We start from the raw sequence: 23465 nt of genomic DNA, 5'->3' as shown, positions 1-23465 counted from the left end.
CATACATTTATCAAAGTGCATAAAGAAATTAATCTTGCAGCTTTCAAATAAAGGAAAACAAATTTGAATGTTCACATAAAAATACTGAGGGGGTCCTTTCATAGCAGTAGGCAAGCCACTCCCTGGCCTTTGAAAGAATATTATCACTGGAAGAGAAAGCTCTGACTTAGCCCAAATCCTTTTATCAACTATTGGATAGGCAACATTTCCTTACAGAGAAACTAATGGATCTCAATCAGTGTACCATTAAGGATACACCTGTGGTTTCATTTACTTTATTGGGAAGGGGGAACAGAACCTCACCAACAATAAATACCTTATGTCAGCATGTAAAGAAGTGCTTTATACTTTCAACAGCTTCACTCTGAGTCTCAAAAGCTCATTTTGTCTTTGCTAAAGCCAATTTTGTTGTTGTTGTTAGCTGCGAAGTCGTGTCCGACCCATCGCGACCCTATGGACAACATTCCTCCAGGCCTTCCTGTCCTCTACCATCTTCTGGAGTCCATCTAGGCTCACGCCTACTGCTTCAGTGACTCCATCCAGCCACCTCATTCTCTGTCGTCCCCTTCTTCTATTGCCCTCAATCTTTCCCAGCATTAGGCTCTTCTCCAGTGAGTCCTTCCTTCTCATTAGGTGGCCAAAGTATTTGAGTTTTAGCTTCAGGATCTGGCCTTCTAAAGAGCAGTCAGGATTGATCTCCTCTAGGACTGACCGGTTTGATCGCCTTGCAGTCCAAGGGACTCGCAGGAGTCTTCTCCAGCACCATAGTTCAAAGGCCTCAATTCTTTGGCGCTCAGCCTTTCTTATGGTCCAACTTTCACTGCCATACATTGCAACTGGGAAGACCATAGCCTTGACTATACGCACTTTTGTTGACAGGGTGATGTCTCTGCTTTTTAGTGTGCTGTCTAGATTTGCCATGGCTTTCCTCCCCAGGAGCAAGCGTCTTTTAATTTCTTGGCTACAGTCCCCATCTGCAGTGATCTTGGTGCCCAGGAAAATAAAATCTGTCACTACTTCCATTTCTTCCCCATCTATTTGCCAGGAATTGAGAGGGCCAGATGCCATGATCTTGGTTTTCTTAATGTTAAGTTTCAACCCAAGTTTTGCACTCTCCTTCTTCACCTGCAACAAGAGGCTCTTTAGTTCTTCTTCACTTTCTGCCATTAGAGTGGTATCATCTGCGTATCTTAGGTTGTTGATATTTCTTCCGGCAATCTTAATTCCAACTTTTGATTCATCTAGCCCTGCCTTTCTCATGATGTGCTCTGCATATAAGTTAAATAGGCAGGGCGACAGTATACAGCCTTGCCAGACTCCTTTCCCAATTTTGAACCAATCAGTGGTTCCGTGTCCAGTTCTCACTGTTGCTTCTTGACCCGCATATAGGTTTCTCAGGAGACAAATAAGATGGTCTGGTGCTCCCATCTCTTTAAGAACTTGCCACAGTTTGTTATGATCCACACAATCAAAGGCTTTAGCATAGTCAATGAAGCAGAAGTAGATGTTTTTCTGGAACTCTCTAGCTTTCTCTATGATCCAGCGTATGTTGGCAATTTGATCTCTAGTTCCTCTGCCTCTTCGAAATCCTGCCTGTACTTCTGGTAGTTCTCGATCCACATACTGCTGAAGTCTAGCTTGTAGGATTTTAAGCATGACTTTACTAGCATGAGAAATGAGTGCAATGGTGCGATAGTTTGAACATTCTTTGGCACTGCCTTTCTTTGGAATTGGAATGTAAACTGATCTTTTCCAATCCTGTGGCCACTGTTGAGTTTTCCAAATTTGCTGGCAAATTGAGTGTAGCACTTTTACTGCACTGTCTTTTAAGATTTTGAATAGCTCAGCTGGAATACTGTCACCTCCACTAGCTTTGTTGTTGCTCAGCTTTTCTAAGGCCCACTTCACTTCACATTCTAGGATGTCTGGCTCAAGGTCAGTGACCACCTCATTGTGATTATCAGGGACGTTAAGCTCATTCTTGTATAGTTCTTCTGTGTAATTTTGCCACCTCTTCTTAATCTCTTCTGCCTCTGTTAGGTCCCTGCCGTTTTGGTCCTTTATCATGCCCATTTTTGCATGAAACATTCCTTTCATCTCTCCAATTTTCTTGAAAAGATCTCTGGTCCTCCCTATTCTATTGTTTTCTTCTATTTCTTTGCATTGTTCATTTAAGAAGGCATTCTTATCTCTTCTAGCTATTCTCTGGAATTCTGCATTCAATTGGGCATATCTATATTTTTCTCCCTTGCCTTTCGCTTCCCTCCTTTCCTCAGCTATTTGCAAAGCTTCCTCAGACAGCCATTTTGCTTTCTTGCATTTCTTTTTCTTTGGGATGGTTTTGGTTGCTACCTGTTGTACAATGTCACGAACCTCTGTCCATAGTTCTTCAGGCACTCTGTCTATCAGATCTAATTCCTTAAATCTATTTGTCACCTCTACTGTATATTCAACAGGGATATGATTTAATTCATACCTGACTGGCCTAGCGCTTTTCCCTACTTTCTTTAATTTAAGCCTAAACTTTGCAACAAGAAGCTCATGGTCTGAGCTACAGTCAGCTCCTGGTCTTGTTTTTACTGACTGTATAGAGCTTCTCCATCTTTGGCTGCAGAGCATATAGTCAATCTGATTTCTGTGTTGACCGTCTGGTGATGTCCATGTGTAGAGCCGTCTCTTGGGTTGTTGGAAAAGAGTGTTTGCTATGACCATCGTATTCTCTTGACAAAATTCTATCAGCCTGTGCCCTGCTTCATTTTGTACTCCAAGGCCAAACTTGCCTGTTATTCCAGTTATCTTTTGGCTTCCTACTTTAGCATTCCAATCCCCCATGATGATAAGGACATCATTTTTTGGTGTTAGTTCTATAAGGTGCTGTAGGGCTTCGTAGAACCGATCAATTTCATCCTCTTCAGCACTGGTGGTTGGGGCATAGACTTGGACTACTGTGATATTGAATGGTTTGCCTTGGATTCGAACTGAGATCATTCTGTCATTTTGAGGATTGTATCCCAGTATTGCTTTTCCTATTTTTTTATTGACTATGAAGGCTACTCCATTTCTTCTGAGGGATTCTTGTCCGCAGTAGTATACCTGATGGTCATCTGAATTAAATTCACCCATTCCTGTCCATTTTAGTTCGCTGATACCTAAGATGTCGATGTTCAGTCTTGTCATCTCTTGTTTGACCACGTCCAGCTTTCCTTGATTCATGGATCTTACATTCCAGGTTCCTATGGAGAAAAAATCTTTACAGCATCGGACTTTCCTTTCACCACCAGACACATCCACAGCTGAGCGTCCTTTCGGCTTTGGCCCAGTCGCTTCATTCTTTCTGGCGCTACTAGTACTAGCCCTCTGCTCTTCCCCAGTAGCATATTGGACGCCTTCCGACCTGAGGGGCTCATCTTCCAGCATCATATCGTTTTGCCTTTTGGTACTGTCCATAGGGTTTTCATGGCAAAGATACTGGAGTGGGTTGCCATTTCCTTCTCCAGTGGATCACGTTTTGTCAGAACTCTCGGCTATGACCTGTCCATCTTGGGTGGCCCTGCACGGCATAGCTCATAGCTTCATTGAATTACGCAAGCCCCTTCGCCACGACAAGGCAGTAATCCATGAAGGGGAAAGCCAATTACCTCTGAGTAAAAAATCTCAGATCTCTTTATTAGTGGCTCTTTCTGCAGCTTTCATCACTTATTCACAAAATAGTCTATAACCATTATAGTTAACATTCCAAGTGAGGAACTAAAGGCAATTATCTATTACCAGTGGCCCTGTTTGTTGGACTCTGGAAATTGGACACCTTTGCTTCTGCTGCATCTTCCTTTGCAAGCAGACACATTTAATTTAAATAATTTAAATCCATTTCCTTATTTTAGCAAATGATTGCCCAGTGATAGAATTACATTTGGATATCCAATTTGATGGAGAAAGAGCATTGGTGCTGCCTTCTCCTCAATGAATGAAGTGTTTGTAAGCCACTTCATAACAGCCAGTTTGCTTGACTGAGAGACTTAAAAGACTCAAGAGTACTTAAGCATTAAAAAGTGAAGAACATCAGGGAACTTAGATTCAGAGTCTGCTTATCGCTCACTATCATAAACTTCCCCAGAATTTAAGCTCAAGTTTAATTAATTTCGAATTTCAGTTTTATCTACCTGGAAATGACAGGTATTGTACTCCAAAATCCCCATAGAAATCATTCCAGGATGCTTTCCAATTAATTAAGCAGAGTGATAATATTTCATCCAAATATCACATGTGTATCTTTCTTTGCTGGTCAATCCTGAAAATGGATAAATTTCTTCCGATCATGAAGTACAAAAGGACAATTTCAAGAAATATGTGAATTGCAATAAGGTAGAATAGAAATCCATATAGGAATACTCCTGATCTGCAAAGCTGGATTTGAAGGGATCCAGATAATTTTGTCATAACATCTGAAGCAGTGAGGAATGTTCTAGCTCAGGGGTGTCAAACTGCCGGCCCATGGCCCAAATGCGTCATGTGGAAGCCACGCCCACCCCATTGCGGCAATGGCAAAACCATCCATTGTGTGATGTCATGTGATGTCGCGGGTTTGACATCTGTTCTAGTTTCTGTTTGTCTAATTTTTAAAAGCCTCATACTCTCTGGTGTTAATTCTTTGGATATGAGCCAAAACTCAGAATTGCTGTGTACAATTCTAATTTTCTCTCTTATTTAGAAGAATTTCATTGATTTGCATGATATTGCTATTTTAAGAAATTACCCATGCTTCTGTCAAACTGCTTAAGCACCAGAACTGAGGGTTCTTTTGTCTTATCCAGGGCAATCCTGGTTTCCCTGGAGCTTCTGGTCAGAAAGGTGACATGGGACCTCCTGGAATTCCAGGGCCCCAAGGTATGAGAAAAAAATATTCTTTCTGCTCTGATTTTGTACCACACAAAGAAAAAATACTGTCTCTATTGCTAATATTGCATTTCCGATTCATTTGAAGGAGAAACAGTGGCTCCAACTTCACCAGAAATAGCTCAGTCACGTTGGAAGTGTCCCAAGCTTGAGGCAGCTTAAAACAGGACCATTTCAAGCTTTGAACACTTCTGACACAGCCACAGCCAGAACTATTGCAGTATGAACAGGACAAAGGGCAGAACATTTCAAATTCAGAACATTTTAAATCTCCTTAGTTGAAGTCATGATATATTTGAAATCTGTGTAGTAAGACAAATGGAGCAATTGTTGTGGCTGTGAGGGATAAACTGCCACATACTATTTCTCAGGCCTTCGTCTCATTAGTTGTGGCGGGGGGGGGGGGGAGGAAGCTTTACCCTTTTACCTTAAGCAAATAAGAAGAAAAATAATGATGAGAGGATTAAAAAGAATGAATACGGTACATAAAAATGAATTAAAAAGTCAAGAAGTATTCAAACATAAGGATGAATCAGTGGGACTGGGTTGATACCATTGGATATGAATGAAGAATTAAAAATAAATAAAGGAACAGCTTCACTTGGTAGCAATGAAGATTTCCTTTATTTCCAGGTCTAAAAGGTTCTACAGGTTTCCCTGGATCCAAGGGAGTACAAGGTGACCAAGGGTTTACTGGAACTAAAGGTACGTGGTGACGGCATTTTTTATTCCAGATTTGACCATTTTGGAAAGAATTGTGTTATTGACAAAGAGCTGAAATAACTTGGCGAAATCCATACAATATCTTTTTTTATATCCACATCCCATAGAAGGTGTCCTTCTGATCCTTTGATTGTCTGGCTTCTGTGGATGTTGGCTTACTGTGCTTCTTGCTTTATCCATGCTAGGTCTGCCAGGCCCGCCAGGTCCTCCAGGCCCTTTTCAACTTCAGAAAGGTGAACCAGGCCTACCTGGTCTTTTAGGCCCTGCTGGCCCCAAAGGATTTCCTGGTTCTCCAGGACCGAAAGGGCAACAAGGTAAAAGGATGAAGATTGAGAATTGCTTCTTGATGTAATTGGCAGGAGTACCTCTTGCTCTGCCAAGACGTCTTACACAACTTTACTCTAAATCCAGAGCCTTTTAATAGGCTTTGGAAATTGGATAGCTGCTTTGATTATAACAGGGCATTGTTATAAAGTTATATTTTTTGTGGTAAAGACAGTTTTGTTATGCTATGTTTTTGACATCATAATAACAGTAATACTTTGGTAGAAAAAAGTAGAAAGTAGAAAGATCATGCTTACATTTTTCTGGCCTACAAGGCACCAGGTTCCATTTTTGCACTGTGGAAAGCTATATGATATTTTCCCATGTTGTTCATCCTCGTCCCCTGCAGTAGTGAAGGGGGAATGATAGAGGACCGTAGCTCAGAGAACAGGAAAAATAACATAATTTGTTAGAATGTGATAAGCAATGACCAAGTTACTGTTTCCAAATATTATAGTTACTGATGAGACTTTAGCATAAAATAGACCAAATACAGGTTTTTTTCCTTGGGAAAAAATGTATAGAATTCATATTTTAATATACATCTTATTTTTACTTCCCAAGCAAATGATAACTTGATAATTCTTCAGATTCACATGTCTTTAATTTTTACAGTGTGGTTTATCTTTAACTTCATACAGCATGCTGAAACAGAAACTGCAAGAAGAAAATGCTTCCATGATGTTATATTACTTCATTCCAACAAAATAGTCGATTTGTCAAACATAGGGACACCCTAATAACTTCTGTTGATCAAGCCACCTTATCCAGGCAGCAAGAATGCAACAAACTAAACTTCCAAAATTTTCCTATGTTGCACACAGGAATTAAAATCCTCTTACACTGGTTCTATTCATGCATACTACTATGTTGCCAATAAGTGCACTTTTGGTACTCAGGTGAAGAAAACTCAATATTGGAAAATTATCCAGATGGCCATTTTTAAAAGTGACTTTCATGACTAGTGGAGTTATAACCATTTCAGATGACCTGATTTAACTCTTAAGATTCCCCAGTGCTGTGGAATTTAACATGAATGTGTCTGCAAAACATACTGATGCAGAAGACATGTATTCAGTTCTAGATATTCTCGCCAGTGAAAATGAAGCATAAGGTTGCATTGAATGAAAGAAGAATGTAGGTGTAAGGACCCACATCAGCTAACCACCCAAGAAAGAAGAACTCTTGAAAAACAGGCATTGTCTCAAAAGGAAACTTTTATTAGGGGCTAGTGACAGAAGGGAAGTCAAGGCAAGATCTAAGGAAAATCCCACATGAACAGTGTAATTAAAGTAGCAATATTCCTCCTCCCACCAAAGTCATAACGTCCATTTGAAATCCAGCCAATCCACAGGTGGCACAATGAGTGGGTAACTGGTACAGTTGGCGGGCATCTCAAGGTCTTCTCCAGCTTTCGTTTCTCTGGAACCATCTCCCTGATAAGGGAGACACATTCTTTTCTCAAGATGATAGAGGTGGAAGAAGGAAAGCAGAAAGCAAAAGTTATCCCAAGCGAAAGCAAATATCCCCCCTCCCTGCAGCTAAATGGCAGGCCCAAAAGCAAAGCATAAGAATATATATATGGAAGGGAGACAGTAAGGATTTGAGAACCTGACAGTGGGCCTCTTGTGCTTCCGTGATTTGCCCCAGTGAAGGCTCTACTATTGCTAGCAACCTAGAACTAAGGAGAAACTTCCTAACAGGGAAAACAATTAACCAGTGAAGCAGCTTGCCTTCCAAAGTTGTGGGTGCTCCGTCACTGGAGACTTTTAAGAGGAGTCTGGACAGCCACTTGTCTATAATGGTATAGGGTCTCCTGTTTGAGCAGGAGGTTCGACTAGAAGACCTCCAAGGTCCCTTCCAACTCTGTTATTCTGTTACTCTGTTATTTTGTTATTCATCTTCATCCCTATTCTTCATGACTGGAATACTATAAGTGAGTTGTGACTGTGCATTTTCATTTCAATAGGTGTAATAGGACCTGAGGGTTTGACTGGCCCCCAAGGACTACCAGGATTTGATGGCACACCTGGTCAGAAAGGAGAAAGAGGCCCTGTGGGTCCTCCAGGCAAGTCTGAACATATTACTGTAGCCAGTTTAATAGCCTCATAGTAAATTCAGTGAAAAGTAGTTTGAGATGATAAGCTTGAGGGAAAGGTCAATTCTCAGGAGAAAACAATTGTCGAGAAATTGGTGAGGTGGTTTGTCTTTAAACCATATCAGTCTTTGGCTCTGAGAGCCAATATTCTCCCCCACTACACCTCCACCACAAAATAAATGTACCATTTGAATCCTTAAACAAGTTTATTCTGAAGCTCTGACTTTGAAGAAGGAGACCTTTTGCTTGGAGGCAACCCAGGGAAGGCAGCCAGAATGCCTGCAAATGTGCTCAGAGGTCTTGGCTATACAACGCTGTCCTCTGTGGAAGATGTGGGCTGGCTAAAGCAGAACCAAGACTGCAAAGAATGGCAGAGATTGAGCTGTACTTGAGCATAATTCCATATAATAAAATTTTCAGTTGAGACTGTTTTGGCTTCATCCCCAGGAGCATCATCTTACCAAATGAATGTAATGAAGTAAAGCTTTAACTATTGGGTCCAGTCCTGTTCTCCATCTCTGAAATTAAATAAAGCTTTTATTCTGTTTAAACACATTCTTATTAGGACTTGCATTAGATCATATTCCAAGATAAAATTGAGAATTTATAAAATTAAGGATTTGTAAAAAAATATATACTAGGACTTCATTGATAATAACTGAAATCAAGTCATGTAATGAAGTTAGAGACACAGCTCTCTTTTCACAATGTCAGTGTTCTTATCATTGTTTCTGGTAGGTCCGAGAGGCTTTCCTGGTCCACCTGGTCCTGAAGGCATGCCAGGGACGATGGGTCCACCGGGCAGTGCCTCTGTGGCTCATGGCTTCCTTGTGACCAGGCACAGCCAAACCACAGAGGAGCCCTCCTGCCCATTTGGGACAAGACTCATGTTCTACGGATATTCCTTGCTTTATGTACAAGGCAATCAACGGGCCCACGGTCAGGACTTGGGTAAGCAAGCACAGAAGGAATCCTATAAAATGAATATTTATTATATTAATCCATCTAACATTTAAAAGAGCAGCATTTTATGCTAAGTTTTTCCAACCATCAATTGTTGCATAAGTATGGCAGAGAAATTGATTTGGTTCATATATTTCTATAAACTTAGTTCTGTATATAACCTGTGCATATTAGTGAACATCAAGCTTAATAAAATAAATAAAAAAATGTGAAATCAGTGAAAATTATTCCCAAAAGCATGTATGAAAAAGAAATAGCACAAAAGGACATTGTGTTAGGGGAACTGCATGTAAAAACAGTTCATGCTTGGAAAAGTCAATCTTTGTGTAGACTTTTTTTTAATGGAAACTGATGCAGAAATAGTCTGAAATAAACTGATGGTCAGAAAAATTGGAAAGTGACTTGCCGTCCCTAGTGTGGGACAAGTATATCATCAAGCTTTAGGCAGGCGCTCTGACAGTATCTTGAAGGAAAGTGTTCAAGGCATAGTGTATTTTATACCTATCAAAGCTGAGCAAAGGTTATTTTTCAGGCTATCTGAAATAATGATGTTTCTTGAGGGTAGTGATGTTTCTGAATCTAGGTCAGGTTCAGAGATTTTTATTTTTAATTAGGTTTACGGGTCTTTATGGAAGCTCTCTTCAAGCTTATGGCTACAGCTCAACACAGCATTCTCTTTGGCCGTGTGGATTTTCCCTCCACTTCTAACTCTTGGTGGTGTTTATTTTATTCAGATAATGTATGGAGACCGAATCTATCCTTCATTCTACATTTTACTACACTCTGAACTTTTCTTTCTGCCCTTCTGTCCTAACGCTCCTTATCCTCAGGAACGTGACTTGCAGCTACTTGAACGTTCAGAGAAGTCTAGTTCTCTTTGAGGGGTCCTTGGTGTTCTCGGACCTTGGTTATTTTCTTGCAAATGTTTCATTACCCAAATTAGGTAACATCATCAGTGCTAGTTCTATTTCAAAATGCCATATAAGTTTGGAAAGAATAAATACATCTGGGCAAAATACCGGTAGGTGGCTGAAGCGCTGCATCCTTGAAACCTACCAGCCTCTTAATAAGCAGAGCAAAATACTTCTTATCTGCTTAGACTAATAGTCAACTTTAGTCACATTCCAACACAAATTTTCTATTTGGGATATTTTTAGAGGAGCCACTAAGACTTCAATGGATACTTTTTGAACGTATCATAACATTGATAAGTCTTTGGAGGAATCGGATTCCTTTATTCTTCCCTGTCCCTGTGAGTGTCATTGCTTTTTTATGTTCAGCAAGGAATGGCATTTGTACGACTTTGCTCACTTTTTACTCTGCAGAAGAAGAAAAAAATCAGAAGTCTTTTTACACTTTGAATCTCCAACAAAGTTGAAGAGAATAATCCTAGCAGATATCAGGCCAAATCAATAACATGGTACCTGCAATACATCCATCAACAGGGCACAAATCTACACAATGTAGATTTGGCTATTTCTGTTACTACAGCTTGAGAAAATACCTGCATGCACTCAGCCCTGCTGCAACAACTACATAAAGAACATTTCTTGTTTAGCCCTTCCATACAATATAATTGTCCCTTTCTACATATCTCAGTATTATATAGAATGATGGAAATTAACCTTTCACTTTTGGTTTTTCAGGCTCTGCTGGAAGCTGTCTACGTAAATTCAGCACAATGCCTTTCCTATTCTGCAATATTAACAATGTCTGCAACTTTGCTTCAAGAAATGATTATTCTTATTGGTTGTCCACCCCAGAGCCCATGCCAATGAGCATGGCTCCTCTAACAGGAGAAAGCATCAGGCCTTTCATCAGCAGGTAGGCACTTGAGTCACCTGAAGAATTCCTGGCAAATCCAGGTGTTTCTTCAACTATTGGAACCCTCACCAACAAGACAGCTCTAAAACCTCATGTATTTAAAATTCTTGGACAATATTTGCAGTTGTTGTTGAAGAGGGAGTTCTATCTCTTGATCAGTGTGAAATCATTTTCCATAAGATGATACTCTAGAAAGGTCTGTCTTTTATTCCTAAGGAAAACTCCTCATGACCACAATTGAACTCAAAATTTCCATTGCTAACAAGACACTTGTTAAGTGAGTTTTGCCCCATTTTATGACCTTCCTTGCCACATCTGGTAAGTGAATCATTGCAGTTGTTAAGCTAGTAACATAGTTGTTAAGTAAATCTGGCTTCCCCATTGACTTTGCTTGTTAGAAGGTCGCAAAACTGATCACATGATCCTGAGACACGGCAACTGTCATAAATAGATGACAGAATTTTGATCACGTGACCAAGGATGCTGCAATAGTCGTAAGTGTGAAAAATGGTCATAAGTCACTTTTTAGTGCTGTTGTAACTTTGTTCATTAAACGAATAATTATAAGTTAAGGACTACCTGTATTTATTTGAGGTCACAGCCCTAATAGTCCTTTGATCTGAAAACTGTCTATACAGAGGAACAGAACAAACTTTTACCTTGCTCTTATTTCATATCAGAAAGTCTGTTGTGGCTTTCTTTGTTTCCTTCCTTTCCTGGAGAATTTTCTTCATTTTTTTTAATTTTTGGAAAAAGGTTTCTCCATCAAAAATCTTAGGTAGGTGTTACTTTGCCTGTGTAGTCTGGACCCCTAGGAGCAAGCATTCCATTTCTGCAACCTTCTATAACATTGTATTCCTTAAAGAAATTTATAGGACAGCTATTTAGATCTAATTTGGCATCACTTCTAAATATTACAGATGTATTTTTTTCTTTTATGATAGCAAGTGGATGCTCTATCTTCTGAGGAAGTCAGCTGCTAGTAACAATTACAGAAATGGCTCATACTTTTCTGCCCTGTATTTGCAGTACAATGGTTTATTTCTCAAGATGCTTCATATTAAAGATTGTAAACTCATTGGTATACCGCTTTCATGCTGGATGGATCTGTGCTGTTGATACTAGGATGGAAAAGGATGAGCCAGACTGAATGTGCCCTGGCAGAACTGCCCTTGCAGTTGCTTATTTGTAAGAATGGAGGTTGAGCTTTTAGTAGTAGAAGGTCTAATCTTGTAACTCTTATCCCTTTCTTAGGTGTGCTGTGTGTGAAGCTCCTTCTATGGTGATAGCAATCCACAGCCAAACAGTTCAAATCCCACCATGTCCAGAAGGATGGAACTCTCTGTGGATCGGTTACTCCTTTGTGATGGTAATGTGCACTGAGTTCCAGTTCACGTCACAAAGCAAAAGCAGCTATGTTGATTTTTTTTTTTAAAAAAAGAACAAAATGACAAATTCGTATTACAATATTCAGTTAGTTCAGCTGGGGGTTTACAGAAAACTGCAAGCTCTCTATTTCCAAGAACTCTTCAATCAGGGAAGAAAATTAAATCATGGAGGAAAATTAAAAATCAGGGAATGGGGAAGTGTGAAATCAGAGGAAAATTGTGGCCAGCATTTGAACCATTTCTGCTCCATCCCAGATTGTACTTCTTAATGGAATGCTGGAAGGCCTGCAAATATGCACAGTAAGTTGCTTTAGGTTCTGAAGTCATATGGGAGAACAGAAATGCTTTCAAAGCTTATTGTAAGATAAAGGTAAAGGTAAAGGTTCCCCCGCACATGCGTGCTAGTCATTTCCGACGCTAGGGGCCGATGCTCATCTCCGTTTCAAAGCTGAAGAGCCAGCACTTCTCCGAGGATGTCTCTGTGGTCATGTGGCCGGCATGACTAGATGCCAAAGGCGCACGGAACGCTGTTCCCACCGTAGTGGTCCCTATTTTTCTACTTGCATTTTTACGTGCTTTCGAACTGCTAGGTTGGCAGAAGCTGGGACAAGTAACAGGCACTCACTCTGCTACGCGGCACTCGGGATTCGAGCTGCCAAACTGCTGACCTTCTGATCGACAAGCTCAGCGTCCTAACCCACTGAGCCACCGCATCCCTTACTGAAAGATACATAAGGCCAAATTATAATTGGTCATCATATTTGGAAATATATCCAGATGTTAAATGTCAAAACTATTTTCATTTTTCTGACTCTCATGGGCAGTATTTTCCAATTCATGAATAACATCATTGGAACCAACAGGATGGTTCTATCTGATAAAGAAACCATCCTTACTCCCCAGAGCTAGTGAGCACTAACAGTTGGGTCGTGTAAGAATAAACCTTATTTATAACCCTAAAGAAAACCCTTACCAAAGTTATTTTTTCCATTAATGTTTTGTTTTGCTTAATCGGTCTCCCTTCCTACTAAGGTTTGTCACATTGGCCTTATCTCAAACTAACATAAATAATAATGCTTTTTCAGTTATCACTGTAGCTGCAGAAAACAACAATAAGAGAAAGAAAAAAGTCCAAGCACATTTTCAGAACTGAGACATAAATATAAAAGAGCTGCACAACAGTTTCTGAATCCTTTCCAGATCCAGAACATTAAAGTTTGCAAATGTCTCTCCTCTCCTTCCATTTCTGCCAGACCAAAAGTCCATCTCCTAGGAAATCCAAGGTGGCTCACAAGCATCCTAGAAGCCAAACTAAGGCAAAGAACTTGTCTCCCTCACTGGATTCAGGCTCACTGATTTTTAAAAAAAGAAATAACTTTTTGAAGACAATCATGAATCATTTTGGCCTTGTCTTTTCCTTCATAACTGTTTCTGAAAAGTGTTGCAAAATATGCAGGGCTCTGCAAGGTTCACCAGGACAAAGCAAACTTGAGATGGAAAACAATTCAGGTGCTTGGCAAGTTGCTAGAGCAGTGTCTCTGCTAACATCGGATGTTTTTGCTTGACACATGGGTTTCCTAAGTCCTTTGATGACTCATCATGTGCCATCAACTCAAGGTTTACTGTGAGCAACTAGGCAGATGGACCTTAGGAGGATCTGGCCCCAGGCTGGTCCTTCAGGTCTTACAAACATTGCCATTATAGTTGAGTCCATTTATCTTGCTGCTAGTGATCATCTTCCCTTCCAGGTTTCCCAGCATTATGCACTTTTCAAGGGATCCCAACCCCTAGTAGTCTAGTTCCCTGCATCATCTGACCAAATGTTTAAGTTTGAATAGGCAGTATTTTTCATAACAGTCATATGTTACATTAATATCTTACAAAAATAGATTGTACTCCCAACATTATAAATTTATGGTATTTTTCACAGTTCAGTGCTACATATTTGATAGCAACTCTTGCCTCTACTGCCATCATTCAGCCTAAAGGAGGAGTTTGAGTTCAGAACACTGAATCTTCAAGACTAATAGCAAAAGACAGATATGTCCTTTAGAAATCCATCCAATTCTCCTGTTAAAAAATTGCTCACCAGCCAAGCAGTGAATTCATGGCTCCTTATAAGCATAACATCCTTTGAAATATCAGAAATTTGTCAGAACAGCCTAGTCTTTAGTGAAGTTTTCAAGCTCCTATATCCCAAATGATTTTTTTTCTTTTTAGTACCCCAAAATAACTGAAATACCAGGGTGATATTGATTTCACATGATGAACAAATATTTAGTAAAAGATGTTTCCAAATCAAAATTATGACATTTATCTGGAGGTCATCAGTAAGGAGGACCTTCTGGCAATGCTAACTCTAATGTATCTCTTCATCTAAATGAGGGGAAAAAACTCATAGCGAAAAACACACCAGTATATCAGAAAATATATATGAAAACATATATCATTTGATTTGACTTCAATTCTCTAGATATTTATGTCAATTTACAGATTCTCTCATGGATGGAAAAACAAAACATCTGTACTCCATAAATATGGAATCTCACAATAATCTAGCTGACTGGTTCAATATAAAAATCAAAATGAGGACCAAAGCATCATTCCTTTTAACAGGAAGCCCAATCCTGGATTTGTTTACCCTGTAACAGAAAGCTAAAGTACCAATTTATGTTCCATGTCTGAAGTCCCTTGGGATACCGCATTGGCTTTGACACTCTTGGTTTCCAGAGCTCCTAGAATTAGTGGGGCAGAATTACTGGAGAATCCCAATCAGGAAAGAACTGCTAATCTAAGTTTCAGTTGTACATTTTCTGCTAAGCCTTCTCCATCTCATAGTTTGGAGGCAGAATAGCAGAATTTAACTTATTTGGCAGAGGTTCCAAAGAAATTGTTGCCTTCTTGGAAAGCTTCAATTAATAGGATTTATGGCAGAATTTGGTAGGCCTTTTTGACTTGGTAATGATGTTTCCATCAGCAGTCTTGTTTTTCCATTACAGTTTGAGAAGTTAGAATGATCCATTCTCCATGAGAAGCAAACATTGTTAAAGGAGATCCTGCCAGTTTGCTACAGCAGGGATATCATTTCCAAATTGGAAAAATCCCTCTGGGATACTTAAAAAATAAAAATGTATAGCTAAGTATTGTCCTATTTTTCTCCCATTCAGTGTATATCTCTTTTGGTCAGTGGAAAGCAGGACAATATTTAAAATAGATAGATATCGTTTGTCCGACCCCATCTAAAATTATATCTGGAACAGATAATGCTTAAACACCAGCCATATTTTTCCCCCTTCCCCCCTCATTTTTTCCCTAGAATTTAATGATCTTGTCCAGTCAAACGTTCTTTAACTTCAGCAGCTTGCAACTACTTTATAGATAAATGTTATATTCCTCAGTAAGATATTGCTTCAATTTTAGCAAGTTATGGGGCATATCTATTCTTTTTCATACTCTATTTCAGTTTACTTTTAATATATCCTACTAGTTTCTTCCATGCTTTTTTCTACTGACATATAAGTGAGTTTCTCAGCCTTGTGTGAAACTAAACATTTGGCATCAATATCAGAAGTCACAGCAGAAAAAAAACAGCAATCACTGTATTTTTCAGCAATAAGCACTTCATTGTGACGAGCACTACATCTTTGAAGCAGTATTTCTGAACCACAGCAGCGTTAACATGTATGGACTTCAATTCCCAGAATTCCCCAACCATCATGCTAAGATGCATGAGTTAAAGTTACTGAGATTCAGAAACTGATCTAGACCAATATTGAAAATAAAACATCCATCAATTCAATATAATCTTAGAAAGGCAGATGAGAAAGACAGAGTTGGTATCACAAATTATATTTTTATGACATTTTCCTATGAAATCTTGACAAGATCCTTGTCTACTTCAGCAAAATCTTTCTTCCCTAAGTTCATTAGGTGCTGTATTTTAGTTCCTCAAATTCATACATTTCAGAAAAGAATTGTTATATTAAGAGCGATATATGTGTACCTAATGACCATCTCATGTTTTTCTGGATTAATTTTGTGTAAAGTGAAATTAATTGATGTTTTGTGATCACATTTTACTAACTTTATTTGGAGTCTACTACAATTACATGCTCACTTCTGTTTAAGAATAACCTAAACATGATTTTTAAGGGGTAGGATTAATTTAAATATAACAGACCTTCATTTTGAATAAATATATATGGGACTTGAATGTAAATCATTGCTTAAAGTCAGATATTAAAGACCATTTTTCAATACTCAATATTCAAATTAAATTTTAAAAAATTAAATATTTTTGATTATGCAGCCTATTTCAATTCACATTGATACCAATCAGTGCACTTCAGGTTCTGTTGACAGCCATAAAATTATAGCGTACAAATATTTACTAGAAGTCCTCTAAAATTATGTGCACAAAGAGCATTTGGCCCTGTAATTGAATGTACTCTGTGTCTCTTGATAGCACACCAGTGCAGGGGCAGAAGGCTCCGGGCAAGCACTGGCCTCTCCGGGCTCCTGCCTTGAAGAGTTCCGCAGTGCACCCTTCATTGAATGCCATGGAAAGGGCACCTGCAATTATTATGCCAATGCCTACAGCTTCTGGCTTGCCACTATTGAGAGGAATGAAATGTTCAAGTAAGTTGGAAGTGTCTTATGTTAGCTGCTGTAAGGTAAGGGACGTTTTTATCCTATGTTCCACAGCAAACATAATTATGACTGGATGTGATAAAGTAAGCTGCTTTGCAAGTTTTATCTATTTTTTGTTTGTTTGTTTCCTTATATTTTTACCTGTCCCCATGTTACAGTGGCTAATGGCCAATTTTGAGTTGGACCACCAAGTGTGGTTTTGAGCACTATAGCCAACATTCCACAAATTGGAGATCTACTCTATAAAACAGTGTCTCCTCAGTCTTTTCTGCTGCTTATTTGGGGACATATTTTCTGTTCCAGGCTTCATTTGGCTACTGTTTCTACCTGCTTACCAAGAATATACAGAGCATAGGAGCTAATGTGAGCGAGTTGACACTGTGATTTCTACCAGCGAGATAAAAGGTCACCATGTTTATAGGCAGTTCCTATAATTTGGGAGTTTGCTTTCCATCCAGTTAAGGAAAAAAGCTCATTTGATTTGACCCTTCTAATAATCCCAACTTGTATGTATCAATTTGGAAAATCAATCACACCTCCCAGAGTCACATTAGTGATATGAGCAATAATATAAATCAAGTTAATTACAAGTAGTCCTCTCTTACCAACCATTCATTCGGTGCCCATTTGAAGTTGTGACAATGCTGAGCAAGTGGCACTTATGACCAATTCTCAAAGTTCTGACCATTGCAGCATCCCCATGATCATGTGATTGGGATTTGGACACTTGGCACCAGCTTGCATTTAAAATGGTTGTAGCATCCTGCAATAACATGAACACCATATACCGTGAGGGGGGGAAAGTATTAGCTCCCCTGCTGATTTTGTACATTTGCCCACTACAAGGAATGATCAGTCTATCATTTTAATTGTAGGTTTATTTTAACAGTGAGAGACAGAATAACAACAAAAAAATTCAGAAAAACGCATTTCAAAAAAGTTATAAATTGATTTGCATTTTAATGAGTGAAATAAGTATGGTATTTGACCCCTTCGCAAAACATGACTTGGTGGCAAAACCTTTGTTGACAATCACAGAGGTCAGACATTTCTTGTACTGTAGTTGGCCACCAGGTTTGCACACATCTCAGGAGGGATTTTGTCCCACTCCTCTTTGCAGATCCTCTCCAAGTCATTAAGGTTGATGTTTGGCTGATGTGAGGCTGATGTTTGGCAGCTCGAACTTTCAGCTCCCTCCATAGATTTTCTATGGGATTAAGGTCTGGAGACTGGCTAGGCCACTCCAGGACCTTAATGTGCTTCTTCTTGAGCCACTCCTTTATCACCTTGACAGTGTGTTTTGGGTCATTGCCATGCTGGAATACCCATCCACGACCCATTTTCAATGCCCTGGCTGAGGGAAGGAGGTTCTCACCCAAGATTTGACGGTGTATGGCCCCATCCGTCGTCTCTCTGATGTGGTGAAGTTGTCCTGTCTCCTTAGCAGGAAAACACCCCCAAAACATAATGTTTCCACCTCCATGTTGATGGTGGGGATGGTGTTCTTGGGTCACAGGCAGCATTCCTCCTTCTCCTAACACAGTGAGTTGAGTTGATTCCAAAGAGATTGATTTTGGTCTCATCTGATCACAACACTTTCACCCAGTTCTCCTCTGAATCATTCAGATGTTCATTGGAAAACTTCAGAAGGGCCTGTACATGTGCTTTCTTGAGCAGGTGGACCTTGCAGGCGCTGCAGGATTTCAGTCCTTTATGGCGTAGTGTGTTACCAATTGTTTTCTTGGTGACTACGGTCCCAGCTGCCTTGAGATCATTGACAAGATCCTCCTGTTTAGTTCTGAGCTGATTCCTCATTGTTCTCATGTTCATTGAAACTCCTTGACAGTTATATTGTGTTTCTTCCATTTGCAAATAATCGTACCAACTGTTGTCATCTTCTCATCAAGTAGCTTGGCTATAGTCTTATAGCCCATTCCAGCCTTGTGTAGGTTTACAATCTTGTCCCTGACATCCTTGGACAGTTTTTTGGTCCTGGCCATGGTGGAGAGTTTGGAATCTGATTGATTGATTGCTTCTGTGGACAGGTGTCTTTCACACAGGTAACAAGCTGTGATTAGGAACACTTCCTTTAAGAGAGTGCTCCTAATCTCAGCTCATTATCTGTATAAAAGATACCTAGGAGCCAAAAATCTGGCTTGACTGATAGGGAATCAAATACTTATTTCACTCATTAAAATGCAAATCAATTTATAACTTTTTTGAAATGCATTTTTCTGGATATTTTTGTTGTTATTCTGTCTCTCACTGTTAAAATAAAGCTACCATTAAAGTTATAGACTGATCATTTCTTTGTCAGTGGGCAAACGTATAAAATCAGCAGGGGATCAAATAATTTTCCCCCCCACTGTATGACCTCCCCTGCCAGCTTCCCATATGTAAAGTCAATGAGGAAGCCGGCAAAAAATGTCACAAGTCAGTCTGGTAAGCCCCTCTAGCATACCTGCAGTTGTGCTGCCTTGTCCATCTGCTGGTCTTCCTGCACTCAACACTGGCATTTACACACCAGCCTTCCTGCATTTGCACTCTCCCATCCACACCTGGCCTTCCTGCATTTGCACCATGTCCTTCACATCCTGACCTTCTTGTGCGCATGCCATGCCCTCCATCCCCGGCTTTCCTGCTTTCACGTTTGGCTTGCACCAGGCCTCCCTCAACTCATGTGTGACTTGGCTGACCCTCCTACATCCTTCCCCACTCCCCCATGGCATCCCCACTGCTTCTCACTTGATCCATGTGTTTTGGGGTTATAAAAACAACTGGCAGTACTAGGATTTTTGTTGCTAAATGATGCAGGCATGTGATGTCATGCTTTATGACTACATCGCTTAGAGACAGCAATCCCAGACCTTAATGCTGTTGTAATCTGAGGACTACCTGTAAATAAATGCCGAGCTCAATGGTAGCTGGATACAGGATTGTAGCCTCATTCTGCCAAACTCAATATGACCCAAAGATTCTCTGAAATTAGAAGAATTATGTACTCAAGGGCAAAAGTAAGCAATCACACACACCCTCCTAGTGGTTTTGACTTCAATTCTTCTCAGCTCCAGGCAACAATCTCATAGAAAGAGCATGTGGAAATGATCACAGAAAAAGTCTGGGCTGCAACAACAAATTTCACTTTGCCTTTGGCCCTTTCCTCCCTGACAGTGACTTTTGTTTTCAATTTTCAGAAAACCTACATCTTCCACACTGAAGGCCGGAGAATTGCACTCAAATGTTAGCCGCTGCCAAGTCTGTATGAAGAGAACATAATGACTGCCCTATTGTACCTAATTTCACAATATGGTGCTATTTTGTTAACAGCAATGAAGTTTAGGCATATATTCCTATGTACCTCATTGTTACCAGGTATAAAGCCATCAAGTTCCATACAGGAATCTGCCTGACTAAATTCTTTACTTTTTTGGCTTTTATTTGCTGAAGAGGATGAAGATACAATGTGTCAAATGGCACTCTTGAAGAAACCTGATTTTTGTATGTCAATGTGATGCACTGAAACCTGGCTCTAAATTCACAAGTGGGAGGAAAAACAGAAGGATCCCGTTCTGACACAAGTCCCTTTTTTCCATGTGTATGCTTTATATATGTGGGGTTCTATCATAATTAGGATAATTGCTAGACAAATTACGCCACAGACACAGGATTTCTGGACCCAAAATATTGTTGGAAGAGCAACATGACACTGCAATATGCCAATGTTTCCTCTTGCATTGGATTCAAAGGACTGGATGGAAGAAAGCAGAGTTCTGGTTGAGGGATTGAAGGTTTCTGCTCTGTGGTACTACGTGGCCCTTTCTAGTCTGCCTTCTTAGGGAATTCAGGATGGACCAATGTGTGCGCAAACTGATTGGTGTTGAATATTTATATACTAGCGCCATTCTGCAAATGAAGCATTGAACAATCTTTAATTATAAGGTATTTTTTCTTAGTATCCACTCTTACAGGAGCTATGAGAAATAATTAATTCTCCTACATAGTGATCAAATTGGCTTGGAAAAAGAACCCTAATCAACTAACAGGTGATTACTACAGTAGTATTCAGCCCTTCAGCTTCTTCTTTATGGATTTAATATTTTCAGGGTTTTAAAGCACTAATACACTGAATGACTTGATTTTAATATATAAACAGCCTTATGACTTGGTGAATCTGTTAGTTAATAAACTCATATACTTTATTGGGTTTCTATAAAAATATGCTAATAATTCAAAAAATCATTCATAAAACAGGTTGTATAAAAATTATATTAAAATACTTTTAAATATAGACCCTCTTGGTAAATCTTTCACAGTGGACCTTTTAAAAATTAAACAATTTGTATAAAAATGTTTTCAGCATTAGTTTGTTGGTTTTTGAGAAGCTGTTTGTGTGGATTGATGAATGTGCAGCCATTATCTTAGAACTTATATGTGTAATTGTTCCTGTTCTTATCCAACACATTATTCATGTGGATAAAATTTAACATATCCTTTTGAACTATTCAGAACTGCTGAGTGAAATATAGCAAATACTATCTTCCAAGCATTTGAATGGAATTGCATATGACTAATAAGTCAGGGCAATAACATTTAAAAGCGTATGTACATAAATACACATGCATGGATCAACATCTGCAGTGATAATACTTTCTCTGATACAGCTGAAGTAAGGAATTATGCCTGTTGTTGTCAGCTATTCAGTCGTGTCCAACCCTTGGTCACTCTATGGATCAACACTCTCCATTCTGTTCTGTCTCACACTGCCTCCTTCAGATCTGCCATGGTCATTGATCGTGGACCTTTGTAATCTCCAATCAGTGGGTACTAGGTCAGCCCTTTCTCCCTTTTCTGCTGACTGTATTATGTCTAACAGGTTAGATATCTTTATAAGCCTTGGGCTGAGTTAAAGTCTACACTTGTCGCTATGAGCCAAGACAACAGTGGACGAGGATGCTCCAATGGAATGTGTGAAAATGAAACATCATTCAGGATGAAGCTTTGAAATTGGTTTGATAGGAAATCTAATTAAGCAACTCAAAGAAAAATTAAAGACTGAATTGCATGAATCAACAAATGCTATCCAATAGGACTTGGTAGGTATGCTTGGACAAGTTCATAAACTGTCAGAACCCATTTCCTGTTTTGGGGGGGGTTGGTTCTGTCCTTTTCTGGTTTCTCTCTGTGGGTTCTATCGTTCTCCTGAGGGGGAGGCCCTTTGGGATGCTTTGTTTCTCTTTCGCTTAGCCACAATGTATCCTCTCTGCCTTTTCTATCTGCTTGCTCTTTGAACTGTTTTCCCTTGATGTCAACCTGGGGTGAGAAAGGAATGTGCCTCCAGCCATCTGGCTGATCTCTCACTGCGGAAGAGAAAGGTGTGAAGACCCAACAATGTCTTCACAGGAATGGGAATGGACTCCCTTATCAGCCCCGTTCGCACAGCAGACTTAACACCTGGGGATTGGCTCATTTGAACTGATTGGATGAATTCTTGGGGTGGGATTTCTTTGAGGCTCCTTTAACCTATTGATCTGAGCAGGAAACTCTCAGATCCTGTCTTCCATGCCTGCTATCAGCTTCTCCTAATAAAAATTCCTTTTGGAATGAAACTGTCTGAAAGATAATGAAAGATAAATAAAATCTTATAAAACTAAAGAATACTTTGTAAAAAAACTAATCAAATCAAATAATTATTACAATCATAAGATCAGATTGAGTAGTATCTCCAATAACAGAACTGTTACATATATCAATAAATATCTAGATATATATATAGAGAGAGATAACAGAAAAGCAATCAGTATAATATGTATAAATTATACAAGGAACTAACAGAGAAGAACCTTTGAGGTTTAAATAACTGATATATGAGAAGGACAGGTAAAAGAATATTTTGACATTTGGGACTTACCAGATGGATGGCTATTATGAAATAAGTATTTAATACTGTTTCATATTCATTGGGAAATAAGCTGATATATATACACTATAGATCCGTGATGGCAAACCTATGGCACCTGTGCCACAGGCGGCATGCAGAGCCCTCTCTGTGGGCATGCATGCCAATGCCCCAGTCCTAGGCCTCCAGTCCCATCCATTAGCAACCTGCATCAATATCCGCACAGGGTAAGGTTGCCGCCCCCACCTCCCCCAAGCGTTTTTTACCAACCTGCCTTTCAGCTGCATTCCGTTTCTCCATTCGCTTCTCACCCTTTGCCGCATGTTTGTGGGAGTATTTTAATAAGCTGCAATTGGATTATCTGATTATTTAATTGTAAAGATACTCTGGAAATAATGCTATCGTGTTTCTGCAGCTATTTGGCAGGTTGAATCAAAGTCTCTATCATTAAAAGGGCTGTCAACTGAGTTCTCCAATTTGCTATTCTTGGTTGGTTGAATGGTCATAAAAAAAATGAAGCTTGTAGAAACCAAAACAAGAATTCTTTTTATTAACTCAGAAGCTGTCTACAATATTGTCAAGGTCAGTTGTGAATAATTTCATCACACAGAGCAATATCTTCTTTTCATTATTCTTTTTCTTTTAAAGCAAATTATAAGCTTCAATTGCTCTATTCCAGTCTTAGGAATTCACCCAATAAACCTCT

The 23465-nt window shown here is 39.4% G+C and overlaps 1 protein-coding gene across 1 annotated transcript in view; it reads left to right on the top strand.

Annotated features, from left to right (window-relative positions):
* Positions 1 to 21196, top strand: part of COL4A1 (collagen type IV alpha 1 chain) — a 144501-nt gene extending 123305 nt beyond the window's left edge. The window contains exons 44-52 of the mRNA XM_081312673.1: positions 4812 to 4884; positions 5527 to 5598; positions 5802 to 5930; positions 7910 to 8008; positions 8777 to 8989; positions 10648 to 10825; positions 12080 to 12194; positions 16679 to 16851; positions 20058 to 21196. Of these exons, the coding sequence (XP_081168799.1) occupies positions 4812 to 4884; positions 5527 to 5598; positions 5802 to 5930; positions 7910 to 8008; positions 8777 to 8989; positions 10648 to 10825; positions 12080 to 12194; positions 16679 to 16851; positions 20058 to 20139 (1134 nt within the window). The 3' untranslated portion in view covers positions 20140 to 21196. The remainder of the gene's footprint in view (positions 1 to 4811; positions 4885 to 5526; positions 5599 to 5801; positions 5931 to 7909; positions 8009 to 8776; positions 8990 to 10647; positions 10826 to 12079; positions 12195 to 16678; positions 16852 to 20057) is intronic.
* The last annotated feature ends 2269 nt before the right edge of the window (positions 21197 to 23465 follow it).

Source organism: Vipera berus, assembly GCF_964194415.1.
Source record: "Vipera berus genome assembly, chromosome: 1".
Taxonomy (NCBI): Eukaryota; Metazoa; Chordata; class Lepidosauria; order Squamata; family Viperidae; genus Vipera; species Vipera berus.
The sequence above is the reverse complement of the archived record's forward strand: the minus strand, read 5'-3'. Positions and strand labels throughout refer to the sequence as shown.